This window comes from Crinia signifera, chromosome 7, assembly GCF_055691185.1.
Source record: "Crinia signifera chromosome 7, ASM5569118v1, whole genome shotgun sequence".
Taxonomy (NCBI): Eukaryota; Metazoa; Chordata; class Amphibia; order Anura; family Myobatrachidae; genus Crinia; species Crinia signifera.
In genome coordinates this window covers 139,848,279-139,870,170 of record NC_139223.1, presented here as the reverse complement: position 1 = coordinate 139,870,170, position 21,892 = coordinate 139,848,279, and the positions used below count along the sequence as shown (strand labels likewise).

General features: G+C 42.7%; 1 protein-coding gene across 1 annotated transcript in view; it reads right to left on the bottom strand.

Annotated features, from left to right (window-relative positions):
• Positions 1 to 15,164: 15,164 nt before the first annotated feature.
• NXPH2 (neurexophilin 2) overlaps positions 15,165 to 21,892 on the bottom strand; it is a 173,019-nt gene continuing 166,291 nt past the window's right edge. Inside the window, exon 3 of the mRNA XM_083153873.1 lies at positions 15,165 to 21,095. Within this exon, the coding sequence (XP_083009999.1) occupies positions 20,355 to 21,095 (741 nt within the window). The 3' untranslated portion in view covers positions 15,165 to 20,354. The remainder of the gene's footprint in view (positions 21,096 to 21,892) is intronic.

The following is a 21,892-nucleotide window of genomic DNA, read 5'->3' as shown; positions in this document are numbered from 1 at the left end:
CAAGATCGTTGTGATAGATGACCCAATAAGACCAGATCTGGTTGTCTTGTGCTTAAACCCTTTAGTTCACATTTTGCAACTGCATTTTCCAACACGTTCTATAATGATCGTATTATTTTTTTTAAAGATCATTATTGGGCATAATCACTCTGGTTGCACATGCTGCTATGTTGGGCTTCTTTGTAAATATTGCTTGGTAAGGTAAATAATATGTGGCTAACGTAAGCCACAGGTCATTACAATGTGAGGCTCATTGTTATTGCCCAAGGTAATGAGGAAAGGGATGGCAGGTAGAACATGGAGCAAAGGGGTATATTGTAAATCTGTTTCCGTAGCATTTGTTTAGGTTCTATTCTAGCCTTTTCCACATCTTTAACACGTTGAAATCTTTTGTGGAAGACCAACAACTCCAAACTTTCCAAATGCTAAAGCTAGCTTTAGTTTAAAAATTATATCGATTGATCATCTATCTATTTCATACTTTGACTATGTCCATTTTATATAGAATGTCAAAAAGCATACATTTAGTATTTTTTTAATATGTACAAGTCCTTGCACCTCTTATACAGGTGGAGTCTGACTGAGTCAGCAGAACCCTGGAAGAAGGCAGCTAGTGCAGTCCTCATTTATCGTCTAATAATCTGTGTAAAGTCATGGACAGAGGAGAGGTCCTAGAGAAATAACTAAGATGCATGCTTCCTAGGTTCTAAGAAAAAAACTATAATATTCTCCTTAAAATGTATTGTCAGTATAACATATTCAGTAATATGAAATAGGCATCCTATTTAGGGATAATAGGATTTATCCTACACAACACCTTCAGGCAGGTTATGTGTAAAGCAGGCCAGGCCATTCTCAGACTCTATAAACTATAAGTTCCAGCATACCCTACCACAGTTTTGCTTTTAGGGAATGCTAAAATTATAACTGGGCATGCTGGGATGTATAGTTTCACAACAGCTGGAGAGCCACAGGTTGACCATGCCTGGTATAAAGGGTCACCATTATCTGGTTTGATGCAAGCGAAAGGTCAACATGGAATTATGTACACGTGAATGTTAAAATACTTTTACTGATATTATATATAATATATATATATCAAGGCGTAATATACATACTAAACCAGTGGTTCCCAAACTGTGTGCCGTGGCTCACTGGGGTGCCTCAGTCCAGGACCAATTTAAATTATATACAGATGGAGCCAGGCTCATTCGAAATTTTCGCCAGCCGCCAGCTCCCGCAGGGGGGCACACTTGTGAGCCCCGTGTCTATGGAGCTCCCCCCGGGTCCTCACCTCCACCGGTCCCCCTCGCCGCCCGACCCCCTAACCCTGCCCGTCTCCCTGAAGCAGAGACAGGCAGGATGCCGCTGTCCTGCCGCCGATGGATTGGGACACGTGTGTGTCCCATTTCAATGTAGCCCCTGTCCGCCGGCGCTCGCCAGAGTGGAGGTTCTAGCGGGCGCCGAGCAAAGCTGACATGCGCTACATCTGTATCAGCAATTATTCATGGACCTGGTGGCTGCCAATCATAAAATATGTGTACATACACAAGCAAATCCTCATAACTGAACCTAAGAATCACATATAAACACAATCTAATTAATTTTATATAATTTTTTTTTTTTTTGGGGCCTAGGGGTGCCGTGTAAATTTTGATACTCTAGGGTGCCGTGATTAAAAAAAGATTGGGAACCCCTATTCTAAACTGATAAATGAAAATAAAAATGTTTAAAAGTTGGTACCATAAATAGAATACCACGTCTGCAGCACAGGTATATTAGATTAGTGCACATGTAGGCCTTGGAATTGGTGGATTTTAGAAGTAAGTGCACTTTACCGTATGTTGTCACCGCAGGTGGATGAAAGGAACAGGGTCCCAATTTTTCCATATAATATAGGTCCTCACTAATATTAACAGCATCTCAATATTTGCCGCTCGATGAAGAACAATCCTACCTTACACAAGACTTTTTTCAGTATCCTAATCCACAGAGTTGCAAACTATGGGACTGATTCAGTAGGCCATGTTACAGTGCAAAAGTCTTAAACTGGAAGCAAGCTGCCAATTCGTTGAATGTACATGGTTTGCCATACATAAAGCCCACCGAGCTCACCAGATTCAGATGCATATAGGGCTTGATTCAGGTTCTATCACAGTTTTGCTTAGAAAGCAAACCTGCGACAGCATTCTGCAACATGTCGGGTCCCTTCCCCCGCGACTGCAAAAATGGGTATGCATGGAAGAAACACTATGCACTCGCCCCCTACAAGCTCAGCCTAGCTTCGAAGGCAGGTTCAGGGTTGCCATTTTACACATGCATCGCCTCCATGTAACGGCAGCCAGTTGCTGTGAACCAACACCCCCCCCCCCCCCCAAAAAAAAAAAAACCTTTCCAGACACATCTAGACTGGCTGGCCCATGCTGCCTTGCTGCCCCCCACTGTCACTCAAAGGCCCTTATATTGGTTCACTTGCAAGGCAAATTCCTTCTCAAATTTCTTCTCAAATGGACAAAACCATGTGCACTGCAGGTGGGGCAGATGTAACGTGTACAGTAAATTAGATTTGGGTGGGGTTTTACTTCAAAGTGAGACCTATATTGCAGTGTAAAAATAAAGCAGTCAGTATTTACCTTGCACAGAAATAAAATAACTCACCCAAGTCTAACTCTCTCTGCACATGTTACATCTGCCCCACCTGCGGTGCACATGGTTTTGCCCATTTTCCAAACAAATTTGTACTGCGATCAGATCTGAATAAAGGCCAAACTGTGGCCACATCCTTACCAGATGCAACCACAGTTTCAGCCCATAGCTTGCAATTTTGTGGTCATCCTTCCCCTAACAGTAGCAGCCCCTTTATACTTTCTGTCCTGCCTGGTCTGGGTATGAGCAGAAAAGTTGTTTGACGGCCCCAAACAGCAGATGCACATTTCTTGATTGAACAGGTAGCACTCTGGTGCCCAGCCCAGTTAGGGTACCTTTGCAAGCAACACATTCACTGGAACAACAGGGTACTTTTACCCTTTCCACGTGGATGTAGATTTCCAGATAAAAGGAACTCCTCTTTTCCTATGGTATTATCTTTACAGCTCAATAATATACAGTACAAGTACTGTATACTGTTTATTGAAATTGACTTGCAATCCTAGCTAATTTTAGTAGTAGCAATCTACATTAAACCACTCTTCAATGTATAGTCACTGCAGCTCAAAAGCATCCAATGTACAGAACAGACATTACTACCTTTGTTTTGTTTCAATGGTCAGGTCATTGGTTACTGCCTCTTTGCAATAGCATCCTCCTACAGAACTCAAGGTGTACCACAGATTGCTTAGAAATCCACTAGAAACAACAGCAAAGTTCAAACTACTTCCTCTTAAGTGCAAACCTTTCAGGAAAAAAGAGATTTCATTTTGCTTTTGATTTATTTATCGCTTGAAATAAATAATGAGAATTTAGTATTCTCCTCCCATAGAAACTTTTTTGTTTCCTGAGCGCGGAGCAGTAGATTTGCCGGTGCATTCTAAACCTGTAAAATAGCAATCCCCATGGACAGTCCAAAAGTAAAAAAAAAGAATAGAATATCCATTCATCCATTAATCTTCAACCAGCCCAAGCAGTAGACAGCCTATAACTGGGAGGCACAGTATGGGATCTTCCCCTGTTTTACTGAAAATAAGTCCTAGGGGTATATTTACTATAGTACGGGTTTATAGAAGTGGCGAAAGGAAAAAAAAAATTCAAATTGCCTTTGAAGAAGTCAAACAGCAGATGTGGACAATTTATTTTCACATCGGTACTTATGTAGTATCTGGGCTGCCGATTTCTAAATCGGGTCGGATCGGGAGATCGCATCGCATCGCATGCGACCATGCGATTCGATGCGATGCGATGCGATGCGATGACCCGATTTTTCCATAGGAATCAATGTTAAAATGGACTGAGTCCATTTTAACATGGAATTCAATGGGAAAAATGGGTCCTTTTCATACCCCTACTATCCAAGTGGGCATGGAGTTGGATATAAACCTGTGGCGAGCGTAGCGAGCCACCGAGCCCGAAGCGTGGCGAGCGAAGCGAGCCCCGCGAGGGGACGAATACCGTCCCCTCGCGGGGCTCGCTTCGCTCGCCACGCTTCGGGCTCGGTGGCTCGCTACGCTCGCCACAGGTTTATATCCAACTCCATGCCCACTTGGATAGTAGGGGTATGAAAAGGACCCCTTTTTCCATAGGAATCATTTTAACATTGATTCCTATGGAAAAATCGGGTCATCGCATCCGATATCGGATGCGATGCGATGCGATATCGCATCGCATCGCATCTGATTGTATGTCTTAACTTAAGGCATACAATCAAAAAATCGGCAGCCCAGATACTACATAAGTACCTTCACATCTGCTATGAACTATCAAAAAATGTATTCTGCTTGTGTAGATAGGGTTACTACCCATCTGGGATTACTTCATATAGATTTATTTGGCAGTATCTGGAAATGCACTGTCCAATATCCAAGCCCCAAACTGCTCAGTGCTTTCTGGCAGTGGCCTGAAACTCTCATCACACAACACTGGGAGCAGTGATCATAGTATAAGACTAGTGGAGATGTAGCAACAGTTACATATCAGAAAGGATCCCGCCCACCCTCCTATAGGTTATTGAGTGGTCCCTTCTTTACAGATCATTAGTCCTCTCTGTACAGATGAAGTTCACCAATTGGCTGAGACTAGGCTAGACATTTCCAACCTCAGTCCTTTAAGATGCGCTAAAGGTTTCAGTGATATCCATGCTGCCTTCTTTAACAATAGTAAAAACTGCCTTGTCTGCAGGGCCATGCTTTGATATCGCAAGCCCCTGAACATTGCGATTTTGGCTAATTTTCCTTCCAATTTTGTCTATATATTCAAAATCGGAAGGGAAGTTAAGCCAAAATCGCACTGTGTGTATGCCCCTTAAAACCTGGACTGTTGGTGTGCATTGAAGACTGAATTTGGGAATACCTTGACTAGACAAAGACCACAATATTAGTCTTGTCCTGGGTTCGGCAACTCCCAGCATACATGCCAGATGTGGCATGCAGAAAATCTTGCAGCAGCAGGTGACTGGCTCTGAGATGGGACTGCAAGGAGAAGCAGAATTATTGCTGGTGGAATGGAGGGAAACCTGTGGGAGCATCATTTGACATCATTTACACAACACGGATGACATATAGTAGTTAGTGCACCCCAGTGAGGGTCAACCAGGCTGGAGGAGGAATGTGCATATTGACTTCAGTAGCAAAGCTGTCTGTTAATACCCTTTTTGTTGTATCACTGTCTCCTTTGCAAAGCACAACGGCAAATGCTGCGGCATATATGAAACTGTTAATAAATAAAGGTGAATGTTAGCTATTTGGTGGGCATTTACTAATTTAATAAGGGGTTGAAGAGTCAGCACAGTGGTGTGATGACACAAAATGTATGTGGATGACCTAAAAGCTGCAAAGGAAAGAATCGGTAAATCAGAGGACCAGAATCTGGGAAATTAAATTATAAGAACCCTACTGCGGTTTTGGCCACACCCCTTTTCCGGGTATCTGAAAAGGTGGTAACACAAATAAAATGCCTTTTAGAAAGCAGTGACAAGACCTGTATAGTCATTTGCCTACTTAACACCAATCTCTGAAGATTTGCTATCATTTTCAGTCGTTTGGAATCTGTTAGACAGTTGCGCATTAAGTCGAACCCATGGTCTCCTTCTTGCGACTTTCAGAGAGCGGCAATGCTTCTGTTTCTAGTAATTAAAGTCTTTGTAGCAATATAGTGTATCCTAATTTTCTTTTCTATAGCATCACACTTCTTTAATTTGAAAACAAATTAGATTTCATTTGCCCGAGATATTAGAAAATGTGTTTACCAGAAGACGTGATTGCTGTCTGCCTTTATGAGGCTGTCACAAGATAATTGAAACCTCCTAAGCGTTAATTAATATTGTCACACATTTTGCAAAGTAAGAATGATCTATTTTTCAGTAGCTCAGTGTCACGCAAGAGGTGGACACAGGTTCCTGCAAATGTCTATTAGTGGTGAAATTCAGTATTTTATGGGAGATTTCTGTGGAGTTGATTGTTAAGCTACGTACAATTCAGCAAAATACATTACTAAAGGGATTCGTCATTAGCCATTGTCTCAGATAGAGCAGTTGAAAATTAAAGGTATATAGTACCTACTGGTGTTTCACATCATTAGTAATAATGTATATTAAATATAAAATGCTTTACATTTACACTGAATAAATATCATATAAGCTTATTACTATTCTGTGTGTCTATATACAATGGGCCTTATTCAGACCTTTTCGCTAGGCCGCATATTATTGCAGCCTAGCGAACAGGTAAACACCACCCGGCCAAACATGTGTCCACCTCCCACACCCCTCCCCCCCCCCCCCCGCGCCCGGCCCCCAAATCCCCCCGCTAGAATGCGGGTGGATGTGTATGCAAACACATCCACTTGCATTAGGCCAAATTTAGGACAATGACCATCGTATGATTTCTGCAGCCTTCGCTCTGAAAAGTCATTCCATACAGGCCCACTATCTGCCATATTGGGGTGGGTGATGTCAATCACAGGTCCCAAGCAGGAATTTTATCTGGGCGCAAATAAAACTCTAGGCGTTTCCCTGCTACCGGCCCACCCTTCCCGGAGCGTAACGGCCCGGTAAGTTTCACACTCAATGTTATCCATCAGCACAATTGAAACTAATAACAAACTACAATTCTGTATGTATTGCATGTCCATTCGTTGGAGGTGCGTCTGGGATGTTTTTCTATAACCCAGTATTTAAGAAACATAACAAGATCGTAATGTAAAGATCACAGGTAAGACTTTGGTACCCATCACCTAGAGCAGGCATTCCCAACCACGGTCCTCAAGGCACACCAACAGTGCAGGATTTGGTGATATCCAGGCTTCAGCACAGATGGTTTAATCAGAAACCCTTAGATACTAATTAAGTCACCTGTGCTCAAGCCTGGATATCTACAAAACCTGCACTGTTGGTGTGCCTTGAGGACTGTGGTTGGGAATGCCTGACCTAGAGCATGGGTCTTCAAACTGTGGCCCTCCAGATGTGAAACTACAAATCCCAGCATGCCTTGCCACAGTTTTGCTATAAGGGAGTGTTAAAACTGGCAAGGCATGCTGGGATTTATAGTTTCACAACATCTGGAGGGCCACAGTTTGAAGACCCATGACCTAGAGCCTTTTTCTGTCTTGTGTAAAATGAATTCATATTTCAGAACTGAGCCAGGCTAACAGGCAAGTGCATGTGTCGTATTATGCACTCGTTCAACCAATAAAACAGCCCTTAGGACTTAAATCTGTGTAGGACATAAAGCAAGATGTCAAATTAACTGTACCAAAATAATGAGTTACCATTAAATGCTCATTAAACATTAATGAAAGTCATACTTTCAATTATCTTCATAAATGGCCTCAGTATTTGCATACAATTTTGTGCCTTGTGCAGGAAAAGATGTTGTATTGCTTTTTACTGGCAGAACAAAAATGTGACTTCTTTAAGGGTGATATTTGCAGACAGCAGCTCAAGTGGCATTGTATACCCTACCCATGTGATTGAGGCAATTACTGTACCCGCATTGATTGCGGGTAATTGCTTCGCCAGGGGCTATCATATTAACCCTGATAAGCCGGCAAGGGCAGTGAAGCAAAAACCCCAGTAAGTGCCAGCTGCAGTGGTGAAATCACAGGTTTTACTGAACCGGTGTGTTTTCAAATGATTTTTTTTTTTTACGGGATATTTAATTGGATACCCTGTTGAATTAAAATATTACTGAAATATCGGTTAAAAATTGCATAAAACGTCCTTTTTTTACTCCTGACATTTCATGGCACATAGTTGGATGGTATACTATCAACAGTGTCTAGGTCTACAATCAGAAGATCTACATGGTCAAAAGGTCGACAAAGTTTGACTTGAGTATTTCACGTTTTTTGGTGTCTATGTCGACATGAGCACTGTATACAGTAGATTGTGGTAGTGAAGTTTTCAGCCTTGAAAAGAGTCCTAGAGACTCGAAACGCGTTGGCCTAGATTGGATCCATCAGGACTCAGCCCAGTGAAACTTTTGGAGCCTTGCAGGGTGTGTGTGTTTTTTCCTGGGAACACTCTGCATTACCATCCCAGGCTCCATTATCGCCACTGGGTAAGGGAGAATCCTGTATGTTAACACTGTTTGTTCACTGTTGTTGTTCTATTTATTTTAATAAATGTTTTTTTAAGCAATAAATAACATGTCGACCTTTTGACTATTGACCTAAACACTGTAGCTCTAATGCTAGGATACCAGTTGGATACCACTGCCACTCCCCCTTTAATGTGATTTATATATATACTGGATATGGGTGATGGAGCTAGAGGTACTGGAAGGGTAAAGAAACTCTCACTCTTTTTCCCAGTCCTTGATGATCCTATTTAGCACTGAGCAGTCACATAGTATTTTTCAGTGGGGCAGCGGGTTCCAAACTCTTGGATTGCGATCTACTGTATGAGTAGGGGGTAATGTACAGCACCCAATCCCTCACACCAAGGGCACAATATCATTTTCACTACATTTCTCCCACATTCTTGCGGAAAAATAATAAATATGTTGACATGATGCCCAATGCATCATAAGCCTAAGCCAGTGGTTCCCAAACTGTGTGTGCCATGGCACCCTGGGGTACCTTGAGACCCTTGCAGGGAGGGGTGCCTTGGGTTGGTTATTCATGAGCAATTCTAATTATTTATAGTCAATAGGCAAAACCAGTGCTGGTGACTGTCAATCATTAACTATGCGAACAATCATAAGTTATTCCAGTCCCTCTCCACTTATTTAAACCTAAGGATGATATATAAATACAATTTCTGTCTATATTATTTTGAAAAAATTCATAATAAATGTTTTTTTTATTCTGGGGGTGCCATGAAATTTTTTTTTATACTCCAGGGTGCCATGATTCAAAAAGTTTGAGAACCACTGGCCTAAGCCAATCTTATGGAAGTACATTTCTGTCAACAACATGCATTTTGCTTCTTAACAAAATGATTTCCTTTCAATTGTTTGGCTTTATTCGAGGTAATATTCCCCTGAAAGAGCAATGGCTCATCCCCTAGTGTGGAGATGGGTAGGTGCCTGAGGTAGATTTACTGTACCTAAGCTACAATGGTCGTGGTTCAGGGTCTTGCTGAGGTCCCAGTAGCAGTTTCAGGTGTTCATCCTGTAAGTTAAGTAGATACAATGTAAGGCCCAGAGACTGCACATCCCGCCTCACTGGTATATATGTATATATATATATATATATCTGCAAAGGGATGCCGGCACTCCAATCCTCTTAGTTAAAGGTGCCTGGTGCCCTCACCATGCGGGCAGACGGAGCTGGACGCTGGATACAGAGCAGGGAATAGCGCGGCACTCAGGGTGAAATAGAAAGAAGACAACCGTAGCCAAACTTATTGAAGTTGACGTTACAGCCTTGCGGCTTTTATCAAAACAGCTAACATACTTTCTGTAGTATAGGCTCCGATGCACTTATTCCTTGTTTTTAAATTGTATATATTTTGTTTTGTTTTGTTATGTAACAGCGCTGCGTTGCTGTGGGAACGGAGGTGCGGCTTCCACGCACTGACACCTGGGATTGCCGGACCCGGAAGTGTGGGCTTGGAACGCACGCCGGGACTGATGGCGGCGCGGTGCAGCTGATTGATTACACAGCGTCTACATGTATATAAGGTGAGCACTGTTCATTGTTATTTTGTACTGCTGCCTGACGAAGGGCTAATAAAGCCCGAAAGCTTGCATTTAAATCTCAAAGTGTGAGTCTGCTGTTTTTGAGAACGCCGTAGGTGCTGGTCTCTGGAGGTGATATACATATTGATTTTGACTTCAGCACTGCGGGAGCTGCTTTTTGATGCAAGAGGGTGCCTGTCATTCTGGAACATATATATATATATATATATATATATATATATATATATATATATATATATATATATATATATATTATATATAGTGGCGGCCTGGCACTCTCCCGGCGGTGGTCACGATACCCCGGAGCCCTTGAAGAGGGATGTGTAGATATTTGTAGTAAATCACGGCACTCCAAGGAATTTTCAGAAAAATATATTGAAGAGAACACACCAACGTTTCGGAGCTAGATGCTCCTTTGTCAAGGTGAAATACACTGTATTTCACCTTGACAAAGGACCATCTAGCTCCGAAACGTTGGTGTGTTCTCTTCAATATATTTTTCTGAAAATTCTTGGAGTGCCGTGATTTACTACAAATATATATATATATAGAAACAAAATAGAGGAAAGGTGCGCTCCATGGTGCAGATAAAAGATTTTATTTTGGAGACAAACAAATATACTCCGACAAGTTTAAAAGGCAAGTGCTCGTACCATATACAAACACGCTGTGGGCTGGATACCACATGAGATGTAAATAAATACCACAGGCAGAGCTGCTCACAGGGGAAACCTCCAGACAACGGAATCCACCGGAATCAAGGACGCTGGATTGCGCCGTATGACATCGGGAAAGCTGGAGCCGGAGGTACACGCAGGAGAGATGCTGGGATGTGTGTACAGGGCTGCCAAGAGAAATCCTGGGCCCCGGTACAACAGCGTCACGGGGCCCCCCTGGAGTGGCGAGCAACAGAAAAGAGGTGTGGCCATTAAAGGATATAGGGGTGTGTACCACACCATATACCCTTTATGCAACACAATAGTAGACCCCTTATACTTGCCCCTTACACATTATGCTACACAAAATTCAAATCGATTACTTGCCGCCCCGTTCGTATGCAGCAGTGTGGACAGAAGCGTGGGGTGGTGGATATGGGTTGCGCCCATGGGAGTAAGGGGTTGTGGCCACGGATGGGCAGATAGCGGCAGGGTCCCTGTGGAGGATGGGAACTAGGTAATAGCTCCCATCCTCCGCAAGGACCCCACTGCTGTCTGCCCATCCGCCACAGGGACCCTCTGCCCAGACCCCTATGCCATACAGCAGGGGTGGCCAGCCCACGGCTCCTCTCTCCAAGATCTGTGGCTGGCACGATCATCCCCATTTGAAGCGCCGCCTCTGGAGTATAAGGATCCCAAGCTCACACACGCAGCAGGGAAAGCGGCAACAGTTCTTTCAACCTGCTGGCAAGAAGTCCCCCAAAGCTACAGATCCGGCGCCAAGAGCAGATGCATTGTGATGGCCAGCGGTATGTGCACCTGGAGGGAGAGGGGGGATTGTGTCCATTAAACCTCTTTAATCTCATGTGATCCTGGGCAGTATGGTCCCACCCAGATCGCATTCCATATGTGATCCGTCATAAATGGGCCCCATGTAGCCTGTTCCCTTCACACACATTGGAGGTCATTCTGATTGACCACAAAGCTGCAAAATTTGCAGCTTTGCGGGTCATCTAAATACCTCAGATTTCACGCATGCGAACGGATGTTTTACATCATCGATTTGCAGCTTGTGTGCAGGGCAGTGCGGTTGCCGACCATCAAATGATTTCTCAAGCGCTCGCAGATCTAAGTCAGTCTCTGCTGTCTTAGATCTGTGGCGCTCCTGTACGAGAAGAGGGTGGGCAGCTGACATCCGGTGACATCAGCTGCCCTCCCCCGGCACCCACGTCATGGGAGTTCCCATCGGCGCAACCCATATCCACCACCCCACGCTTCCGTCCACACTGCTGCATGCGATCGGGGCGGCAAATAATCGGTTTGCCGCACCCGCTCACACAAAGTGGCTGCACATGCACAACATCGCTCCCCTGTGTGAACGTGCGGGGGAGCGAACCAACCTGAATGAGGGCCATAGCCTGTTACACACACACATAGCCTGTTCCTTCACACATACAGTACATAGCCTGTCACACACACACATATACATACATAGCCTGTTACGCACACACACACACACACACACACACACACATATATACATACATAGCCTGTTACACACACATATACATACATAGCCTGTCACACACACACATATACATACATAGCCTGTTACACACACATATACATACATAGCCTGTTACACACATACACACATATATATACATACATACAAAGCCTGTTACAAACACACACACACATAGCCTGTTACACACACACACACACACACACACATATATACATACACAGCCTGTTCCTTCACACAAACAGAACATAGCCTGTAACACACACACATAGCCTGTGTCACACACACACACACACATATATATATACAAAGCCTGTTACACACACACACACACACACACACACATATAGACATACATACATACATAGCCTGTTACACACACACACACACACACATAGCCTGTTACACACACATATATACATACAAAGCCTGTTACACACACACATATACATACATACAAAGCCTGTTACACACACACACACATAGCCTTTTACACACACATACACACACACACATATATACATACATACAAAGCCTGTTACACACACACACACTCACACACATACATAGCCTGTTACACACACACACACACACATAGCCTGTCACACACACATATATACTTACATTCACAGCCTGTTACACACACACACACACATATACAAAGCCTGTTACACACACACATACCCTGTTACACACACACACACACACACATATATATACATATATACAAAACCTGTTACACACACACACACAGCCTGTTACACACACACACACACACATGCATAGCCTGTTACACACACACACACACCCTGTTACACACACATATATCCATACATACACAGCCTGTTACACACACACACACACACGCTTTTTGTCTGTTCCCCCTGTCCATAGCCATGCATTGTGGGCGGCATTACCTTTTGAACCAGAAACTTGGAGCAGGAGCAGGACAGCCATCGCTGACCGGGCTTAGGCAACTTCGGGGGCGTGGCCTAATCGCGGACCCGTGGCCACGCCCCCTTTTAAAAAAATCGTTGTTTTTTTTTTTGGTGTGTCGGGACCCGGGCCCCCCTGGCAGGCCCGGGCCCAGGTAAAATGTACCCGCCCCCCCTGCCTCTCGGCGGCCCTGTGTGTGTATACGTGGGTGTCACAGGCCACGCCCTTATATATATAACGTGTGCAGTGCGAGTGGTGGCCATGGGCCCCTGAGTCCAGGGGGACCCTCACTTACCCCTCAGGAGGACAGCACCAACATCAGCAGCTCTGCAGAGAATGGGAAAATGGTACTATTTGTCATAATCAAGTACTCGCACTCTACAGTGCTGCTGGCATAGATGAGGGTCCCAGAAGGGGAACACACAGACCTCCTCCTCTCTTGAGACTCCTCTGCTCATCCTGCTACCTCGTCACCATCTTTTCTCCATGTAGATAGAGCAGCAGAAAGGGGCCAGGGTTAGTTGTGCCAGTAGCTTCAGGCGTATGCCAATTCACTTACTCGTATTCCTATAATGTTAGATGACTCTCTGTGGTTTAAGATCCTGGATCCTCACAAACCATGGTCTGTTTATATAAAACAAATTTAACACATCTAGGATAACAAAGTTATGGGGCAGCAGTTATTGATTTTATTTATTTTCTCTTTTCATTGTATTTATTATTTTAGCTTATACAGCTCTATGTTGGCAAAAATGACCTATCTATAAAGATATATAAATACACATGGTGCTCGGGGCCAGATTAATTAGCCACAAGGGCCTGGTACTGAAAATGTTCAATGGCCTATACTGGGAAGGGAGGTGCTATGTGGGTGTTGCCAGAGCTAAAGGGGTGTGTATACCCCCTACACTACCGCACCCAATGTCCCCTAAATACATAAAAGTTGCATGATTTAGGACCTTATTTTGGTCCGTACGCATGGGGACGATGTTTTCGCATTGCTCATGTGCATGCTCTGGGTGCTTGAACCGTTGCAAACTTCGCTAGGTGCATGCACCCATCCTTGCGGAAAGGGGGTTGGGGGGGGGGCGGCCTATTAGTATATCAGAACGCCCACCATTTTATGGGCATTCCCATGAGAATGCTCTGCGTTTTCATGCTAATGGGCCCATGGTGTGGGGGGGCGGCCAGTTGACCTCACTGGATGTCAGCTGCCCACCCACTTCCCTATGAATGTGCACGCAAATCTAAGGTTGCTCTAAGCAACCTTAGATCTGCGTGCATGTTCCACATCATTCGATGGTCGGCGACCATCGAATAATGTGGGTGTTACCTCACAGGCTGCGAATAGAGGTTTATGTAAAACATCCATTCGCAGCCAGTGTGAACATACACGTCTTACGAATTGTAGGCCGGCGTACCACCATTCGCAAGGCGGGATCTGTTTCACTCGCAAAGGATGCAAATTTGCATCCGAGCAAGTCAACCAGAATACCCCCCTTAGTCCACTAGAAATACAATTGTAATACTTCTGATGATGGGACTAATTTTATGGGACCTAATGACATCACTGCACCACCCCGCCCCCAAAGTACCGTATATACTCGAGTATAAGTCGACCCGAATATAAGCCGAGGCACCTAATTTTACAACAAAAAAACTGGGAAAACTTATTGACTCAAGTGGGACCCTCACTCGAGTATAAGCCGAGGGGCTTTTTCAGCATAAAAAATGTTCTGAAAAAGTAGGCTTATACTCGAGTATATATGGTATACTGTTGTTTCTCCTCTTTGGGCTTCTCACTGGGAGCAGTCAAAAAAACAAAGTAGGCAATATGCATATAGCAGGCCATGCAGTATTGTGCTTATGTGTAGCAACACCTCTTTTCAGAAGTAAGCACTGATGATGTGGATGGATCATTAGAGTAAGTATGGGGCAGTCGACTCACAGAGATGAATGCAGTGCAGTAGCAGTTACTGTACATCTAACTTGCATTCAGCGTGGCGGCATCCACTCTGTATTCACCATTTCTGAGAAAATAGGTAGTTGATACACTTCATCCAGCACATTTTTGCTGTCTTCGCCAAGTTCCAACCAAGGATTACATATTTGATGCAGTTGTTATTAGAGTGTCCTTTATAGTATTAAAACAGGTTATTAAATTATATTTAAGTATTATTAGAACACTTAATTCAGTAGAAAAAAAAATGTTTAGTGAATTCAAACTTTACAAACAGAAAACACAACTCACAGTAATCAAAAGCAATAGTTTTTATTACTGTCACCAAAATAATAATGTAGAAACAGGCACCACTCGTTACTCTGGCTTCAATGGACTATAACTGGCGCTGTGGGCGACAGCGGAATGACGCGGGTGACCTATTCCTATAGTTAAATACTTCTCGACTATCCTAGTAACTGGATCTGGTCTAACACATCTTTGCTGAGCTACACAAATTTAGATGAAATGACTCTGAACATAAATCTGCCATTAAACATGCAATTAATATGGATTCTATCATTTCATTCATTCTACATTGCTTTAAATAATAACACACCATTTATCTCACCCTACTCCGTTAGCTGACAGGTCTCTTTCCATTAAAATAAATCGTGGTTCAGGATTTAAGCGACTAGCATGGACCCAATCTGCTGGAGCTACAATATGGAAGCAAGATCATTTTACCAATGGATATAGGGTTAAATTAAAGCTGTAATACTTATGAAATAAATGTCAGTTCAGAGGTGAGCACTGAAGTGCCGGCAGCTGCATCTATTGGCAGTCTCCCATCTGTGACTTTATGCATCTCTGCACGCTGTTATACAGTTTGGAGTGTCCTTAGATGCCACCAATGCTCGTAAAATTGAATCGTGCATAAGCTCTATGGCAGGTGCAGTTCCTTTGTCCGTGCATGGCCACTTATGTGAGAGGTGGCGTGTCAGAATGCAGCCATCTCATTGGCATGACCTTGTCTCTCCCATAGATGGACCATCTTTGTACACCTCCCTGCCACTGCCTAGAAACACTCGCTATATTTTCTACACACTTCTCCCTGCATGTGCCTAAAATTAAAGCTGTGGCTCTTTACAGACACAACAGGGTTCAGTAGCAAGAAATCATGCTCCACTCTATGCCACTTTGGCAATGCACACACCTCTGACTTGGGCCCTACACTTCATAGGGTTTGGACATGCTGTTACTGTGGGGATACTGTTTTTAATATGAAGCCACCAATTTCTCATTAGAATGTGCATGAAAGGCCATGACTGGCTGGGTCCCGACACTGGAGGTTTTAGTCATGGCAGTGGGATTTCTGCAGAAGCTGGTCATGTCTTCCCGGTTACTTAGTTATACCTGCCTGTCAGACCTGGGGCCCTGCCCCTTAATGTGCATCTGCCTCTTACACAAAGTAAAGGTGCCATAAATGGTACAATATTCTCATGTGTTTTGAACTGCGATTTGCGTGCAATGCGATCGGGACCTAGTTCAAAAAGTACGGGCTGCACAGACTTTATGTGCTGTGCAATGCCCGGGGGAGCACGCATCGCATCGCACTCTCGCACCGTGTATGGGCACCTTTAGGCAATGATTTCATAGGCAGATCCATTATTCATGATTTAAAAGTTCCTAGTAATTTGACAAGGCCGATATACACCCAGATTGGGTAGCAAACACTTTTGTGTGAGGTTATGCTGCCATTATGTACTGTGGGTGCGGCACAGATTTGGTGGGAAAACCAGTCGCCATCTCTAAAATTCTCCCCATGGACCCATTTCTAGGTGTATTTTGACTTCTATAATAAGATCCTTTAAAAAAGGTCTGTAACAGATATGTCTCCTGTATACTATGATTGTTATCTACATATTGTGCATGATACTTTTGGTCCTTTTGTAGTTTCACAGCGCCACTTACGTAGTCAGTGTAGTGTCCCTGTCAGCATCAGCGTTGTGTTCCCCCAGCCAACGTAGTCAGCGTCCCTGTCAGCATAGTCAGCTTGTGTCTGCATCTGTGTGTACGTTCGCGCCTAACTGGAGCTTATGCAATTAGCATAGTCAGTCAGCGTTGTGTCAGCGCTTATTACATTGTGTGGGAACCATTGACCATTTTTAACCTGTCTGACATGACAGGTGTGAATGTGTTCCTGAAACACCCCCACTATCCACATCAGCTCAAAGCGTGGCGAGCCCCGTGGCCTGATCATACCCCCACGTCAGGGTGGAGTTGAATTTATAAAGTGTGGCAAGCGCATGCAGATTACTTGACGTATATTCCGCGTCCCCTTGCGGGGCTGGCCACGCTTCTGGCTCGTTTCCGCATCCCCTCACTTTATAAAGTCAACTCAATGCCGACATGGATAGTGGGGGAATGAACAGGTCGGGAGAACGCGCACCGCGTCCGTTCACCACACTTCGGGCTGGTGTGGATAATGGGGGTTTGAAATGGAGGCATTTGCCAGTATGTAACATGGAGCACTGGCAAATGAGTATTTTATTGTGCATGAGACGCACTTGTGCATCACCCCCCTTTGTGCACGAGACGCATGCTCTCCCAAACCCTGAACCATCTCCCTAAAGCGGACACGAACAGCGTTGCCATACCCTGCCGCACGAATTATTGAGATGCACAAGCGTATAAGAGACGCTCATGCGCATGATCGCTCTCCGCCGGCAGCACAGGGGATCATCTCATCAGAGCTGCTCCTGATGATTCTATCGCTATCCGCCGCCATTTGCCAGAAGGGGGCACGTGCTGACGAGAAGCTCGCGCACCCTGTTCTGACGGAGGCAGCCACCGCTCCACCCGTAACTGCCCGCGCTAACACTGCTTGTCTCCATGAAGAGGAGACAGGCAGGGCTTCCACTCCCTGCCACCCAGTGCAGGGGACGTGCGTGCATGTGAGACGCTCACTCATCCCCGTCAGATGCAGCGCCTCTCCGCCAGCGTGAACCAGCGTTGGGAATCTGCCAATTACCAGCGCTGGCTGAGAGGCGATACATCTGTAAGTGACAATTATACTTTACAAGTTAAAGCAAAAAAGTCTTAGTCTTGTGTGCATGTAATAGAAGTGTTGCTGACATGCCAATACAGTCAACTGCAATCCCAGATGCCCACCCACAGCCAGAGTCACTCAGAGGAACTACACTTTCCATAGGGCATTTTCATAATTTTGCAGCCGTTACTCCGACAACAGACCCGAGAGCGAATGCAGCAGCTACTATCTCTGAACCAGGACCAAAGTGCCATGTGGAGACCGATTCAGATTTAGGCTGTTTAAAAAAGCAAGATTTTTTTTTTGGGGGGGGGGGGGGCGCTTATGTTAATGCACACTTGTGTCCTGTAATCTGTACTTAATAAATATAAACTTTAAATGTCCACCTCTCATTTTTTATCCTTATATTTTTTACAACATATTTTTCAGTACTGTACAGTAAATGAAACAATTGGCCTACAATTATATAATACAAGATCATTCATTGATTAAATGAAAAGCAGGGTATTGTTCTCTAGACATACAGCTGGTGTGCATAGGAAAATCATGGCCACCCTTTCTCAAATAACTTGTGAACAATCTGGCTTTTTTGATTTATATTTTAATATTAACTTATTTCATGCAAGTAATTTGTGTTCTAATTTTAAGGGTCCATTAAAAAAAAAAAAAAATTAAAGTGCCCTAATTAGGTGGATTTTTATTCATTTTATCCATTTTAAAATTGATGAAAATCGGTATAAGTTGAAAATTGATTTTTAGAGGCTATAATTTTTATATACATTTTCATACTTGCCACAGAACATATCAATTTAGATACATTTTTTATTGATTTAAGATCGATAAAAATCTATAAAAATCAACCTTTAGTAAATATACTCCTAGGTTTCTATAAGTACATGAAAAACAAAAGTTACACCTTTTTAAACAGCTTGTACCCTAAATCCATTATTCCTTCATTTTCAACTTTCCACTTAAAGGGCTAGATGTACTATGCCTTGAAAAATGATAAAATGAAGAGTGATAAAGTACAGTCTCTGCACTTTCAAGGTTCTATGCATCTGGTGCAATATCTGCTCAAATTACTACCTATAATCTGTCAGAGGTCTGTTGGATGTCTATTTTTGTTAACCATTTACATATTCTTGTTTTCATAAATATATGTTGATGAAAAAATTTAACCTAACCTAAGAAAATATTTGGAAAAATCATATTGGATAATTCAACAAATTTAGGATATTTCATAATGACATACTATACTTGGGCATACATTTTCTATGAGCTCAGTGCATTTAAGTGCAAATGTAATTGAACAGTATTTCCGACTTAGGTCCTTCCTCATTTACTTTTCCTTTACTCATTTAGTTTAATCTTATTTCCTCATTTACTTTCTTTTTACTTTTTCTTAAAAACACACTTACGTCATACTCTTTATATAATAAATAGTAAAAACAAGTGGGCATTGCAGTTGTTAGCGTTACTTTAATAATACATTTATATACTGAGTTTATTTTAATGGCTACACCTTCGTGTGTGTTGGGTTGTTTATCAGTTCATTTGAGGTTGTGCGCTATATTTTTAGGTGCTAAGAGTTTTCAGGCCTGAAGACATTTGTGGCATTTTGTAAAGTTAGTTACTTCCTACAAATATATACCCCTAATCTCATCTCTATACTGTATATCATTCAAGTACAGTACATGTAATCTTGGTTTTATCTAACCACCATTTCTAAAGTTGTTTCATGTGACTATTCCATCATTGGATTAATGTCTATTATATTTCCATGGTCTGCTAATCGAAAGATATTAGGTTTAATTTTTCCATCACCACAGCCATTGTATTGCAGAAAGGAATGCAGATTTCAACTCATCCATACAGGTAGCCTGCAAACGTCCATTCACTACATTGCATTAGGGTCCATACCATCTTTTACTAACTTAGTCAAAGCTGATTGCTGATAATTTGCAATGGGTTGCATGTGTTCCTTGTTAATAAATAACCACATCTGTTTATAATTCAAATAAATACCACTTCATCCCCCAAAGTTCCAGGGAAAAAACTCTGATTCAATTGTAGTGGACATTGGGATATGTTCATGTTCCTGTGTGAATACCTTACATTATACAGTATATCCTCCATATCTTCATGGGAATAGCTTGTTTAAATTCTGAAAAGTCCCAAGATCTTTGCTTATGTCATGACATTTCCTTGCAACCTCGTAATCATATTTGCCTTGGCACTCCCTGAATTGTATTACCCTCATAACTTGAAAATTACAGAAAGAATTGAACATTATTAAACCAAAACATATTATGCAGTTCTAACACTGTTACAATTACTTTTTCCACCTGATAAAGAAACATTGTTCATTGAAGAAGCATAAAATATCTCTTGTAGAGAACTTCCCTGCCAATCATTCATGGAGTACTGCAGTCTAAACTTATACCATAGATGTTTTTCAGCCAGAGGACAAATACGGAGTCTCACTATGATAATTGTAATCAGGGCAAACTTTTTGCACCAGTTTATAGTCTATGCTGAAAAAAGCGATATAGATGCAAATGACTTTGAAGGGTTTTGAACATAACCAGGACACATGGCTCTGGGTTTGCTCCTGGTAACAGATTTTAGCAGGATCAAAGTTGCACAGTGCTGTCTTCTTCGCTCTGTCCGTTTTCTCATACTCAATCCTGCAATTAAACGACTTAGAATCCTTGTTCTCCAGAGTTGACTGAGCAGAAGTTTCAAACTCCACCACTTTGGATGGAGGAACAAGACTCACCGAGACATTTCCGAGTCCTGTGGAATTATGGCGAAAATAAACACTGAAGGTCCCATTTCCGTGATCAACAATTTTGCCTGTGATGAGCAGGTTCAACTTGACAGTCTTAATATTTGAATGAAAATCCCCCCAGCCAAACATCTTTTTGAATTTACCCGTTTTTACGATGGGCCGTCGTTTAGTTCGTACTAGGGACTCTTGGTTATCGGTAAGATTGGAGAGCCAATTCCAGAAGTGTTCTGTGGTGTCGAAATAAGAGAGTTGAGCTTGTCTTTGAAGAGCTGATTGTTTAACAAATAAACGGAGTGGATTGTGGAGTTGGGCATGGGCAACATTGTTCTGTAAGTTCTCAGCAGCAGCCTTGTCTTTCCACTTTAATGCGTCTGTAGCTCGTAGTGTTTCTTTGTCACACAATATCTGTTAATAAAAACAAACATAGGTTAAATTACTGAAAAGTATGTTGTTTGAACTATATAACTGAATGACTAAAGGAGACCTCACCATTAAAGGAGTTCTTAAGGGGGTATTCAATTTTGGCCACTATTTCTGACAGGGCAAATAGCATCCGCCACCTATTCAATGCTGCCATTTCCAACAGCATTGAAAGCGGATTCTGACAAAACAGATCCAACTTTAAAACAAGTCAGATCTGTTTTGTCGGAAACGGCCACGGATTGTTGAATTTATGGGAGCTGCTGTTTTCACAGACACGGCCACTTTTCGACACTTGACAGGGGGAATATTGAATTCCACCTGTTGAGTATTTGTCGAACGGAGTGAAAATGGCCCAGGATTCTGACTGTTGGGATGTTCCAACAGTTGGAATCCCCGATTGAATATTGCCTTTAATCTTCAAATTACTTCACTTTATGGGCTTCTACATGCCTTCTAGGATCTCGAAACACATTGTTTTTATAGTTTTGCCATATTTCTTTGTATTACAGCCATATCATCAGGTAGATTTATGTAGTTATTTTCATGGATATGACACAAAACTGCTCTCAGTATGGGATTGTATCTAGTGCAGTGATTTATCTATATTAAATTAAGAGCAATGCAAATTAATTACTTCAGTATTATATAAATAATGTACATGTCTAAAAAACACAAGAGCAAACAAATCACTTAAAAGTCAAATTCAGATGTGAGTATGTTATGGCAGAGGTTCCCAAGCATCATCATTACAGGTGGGATTTTAAGGATATCCAATCAGA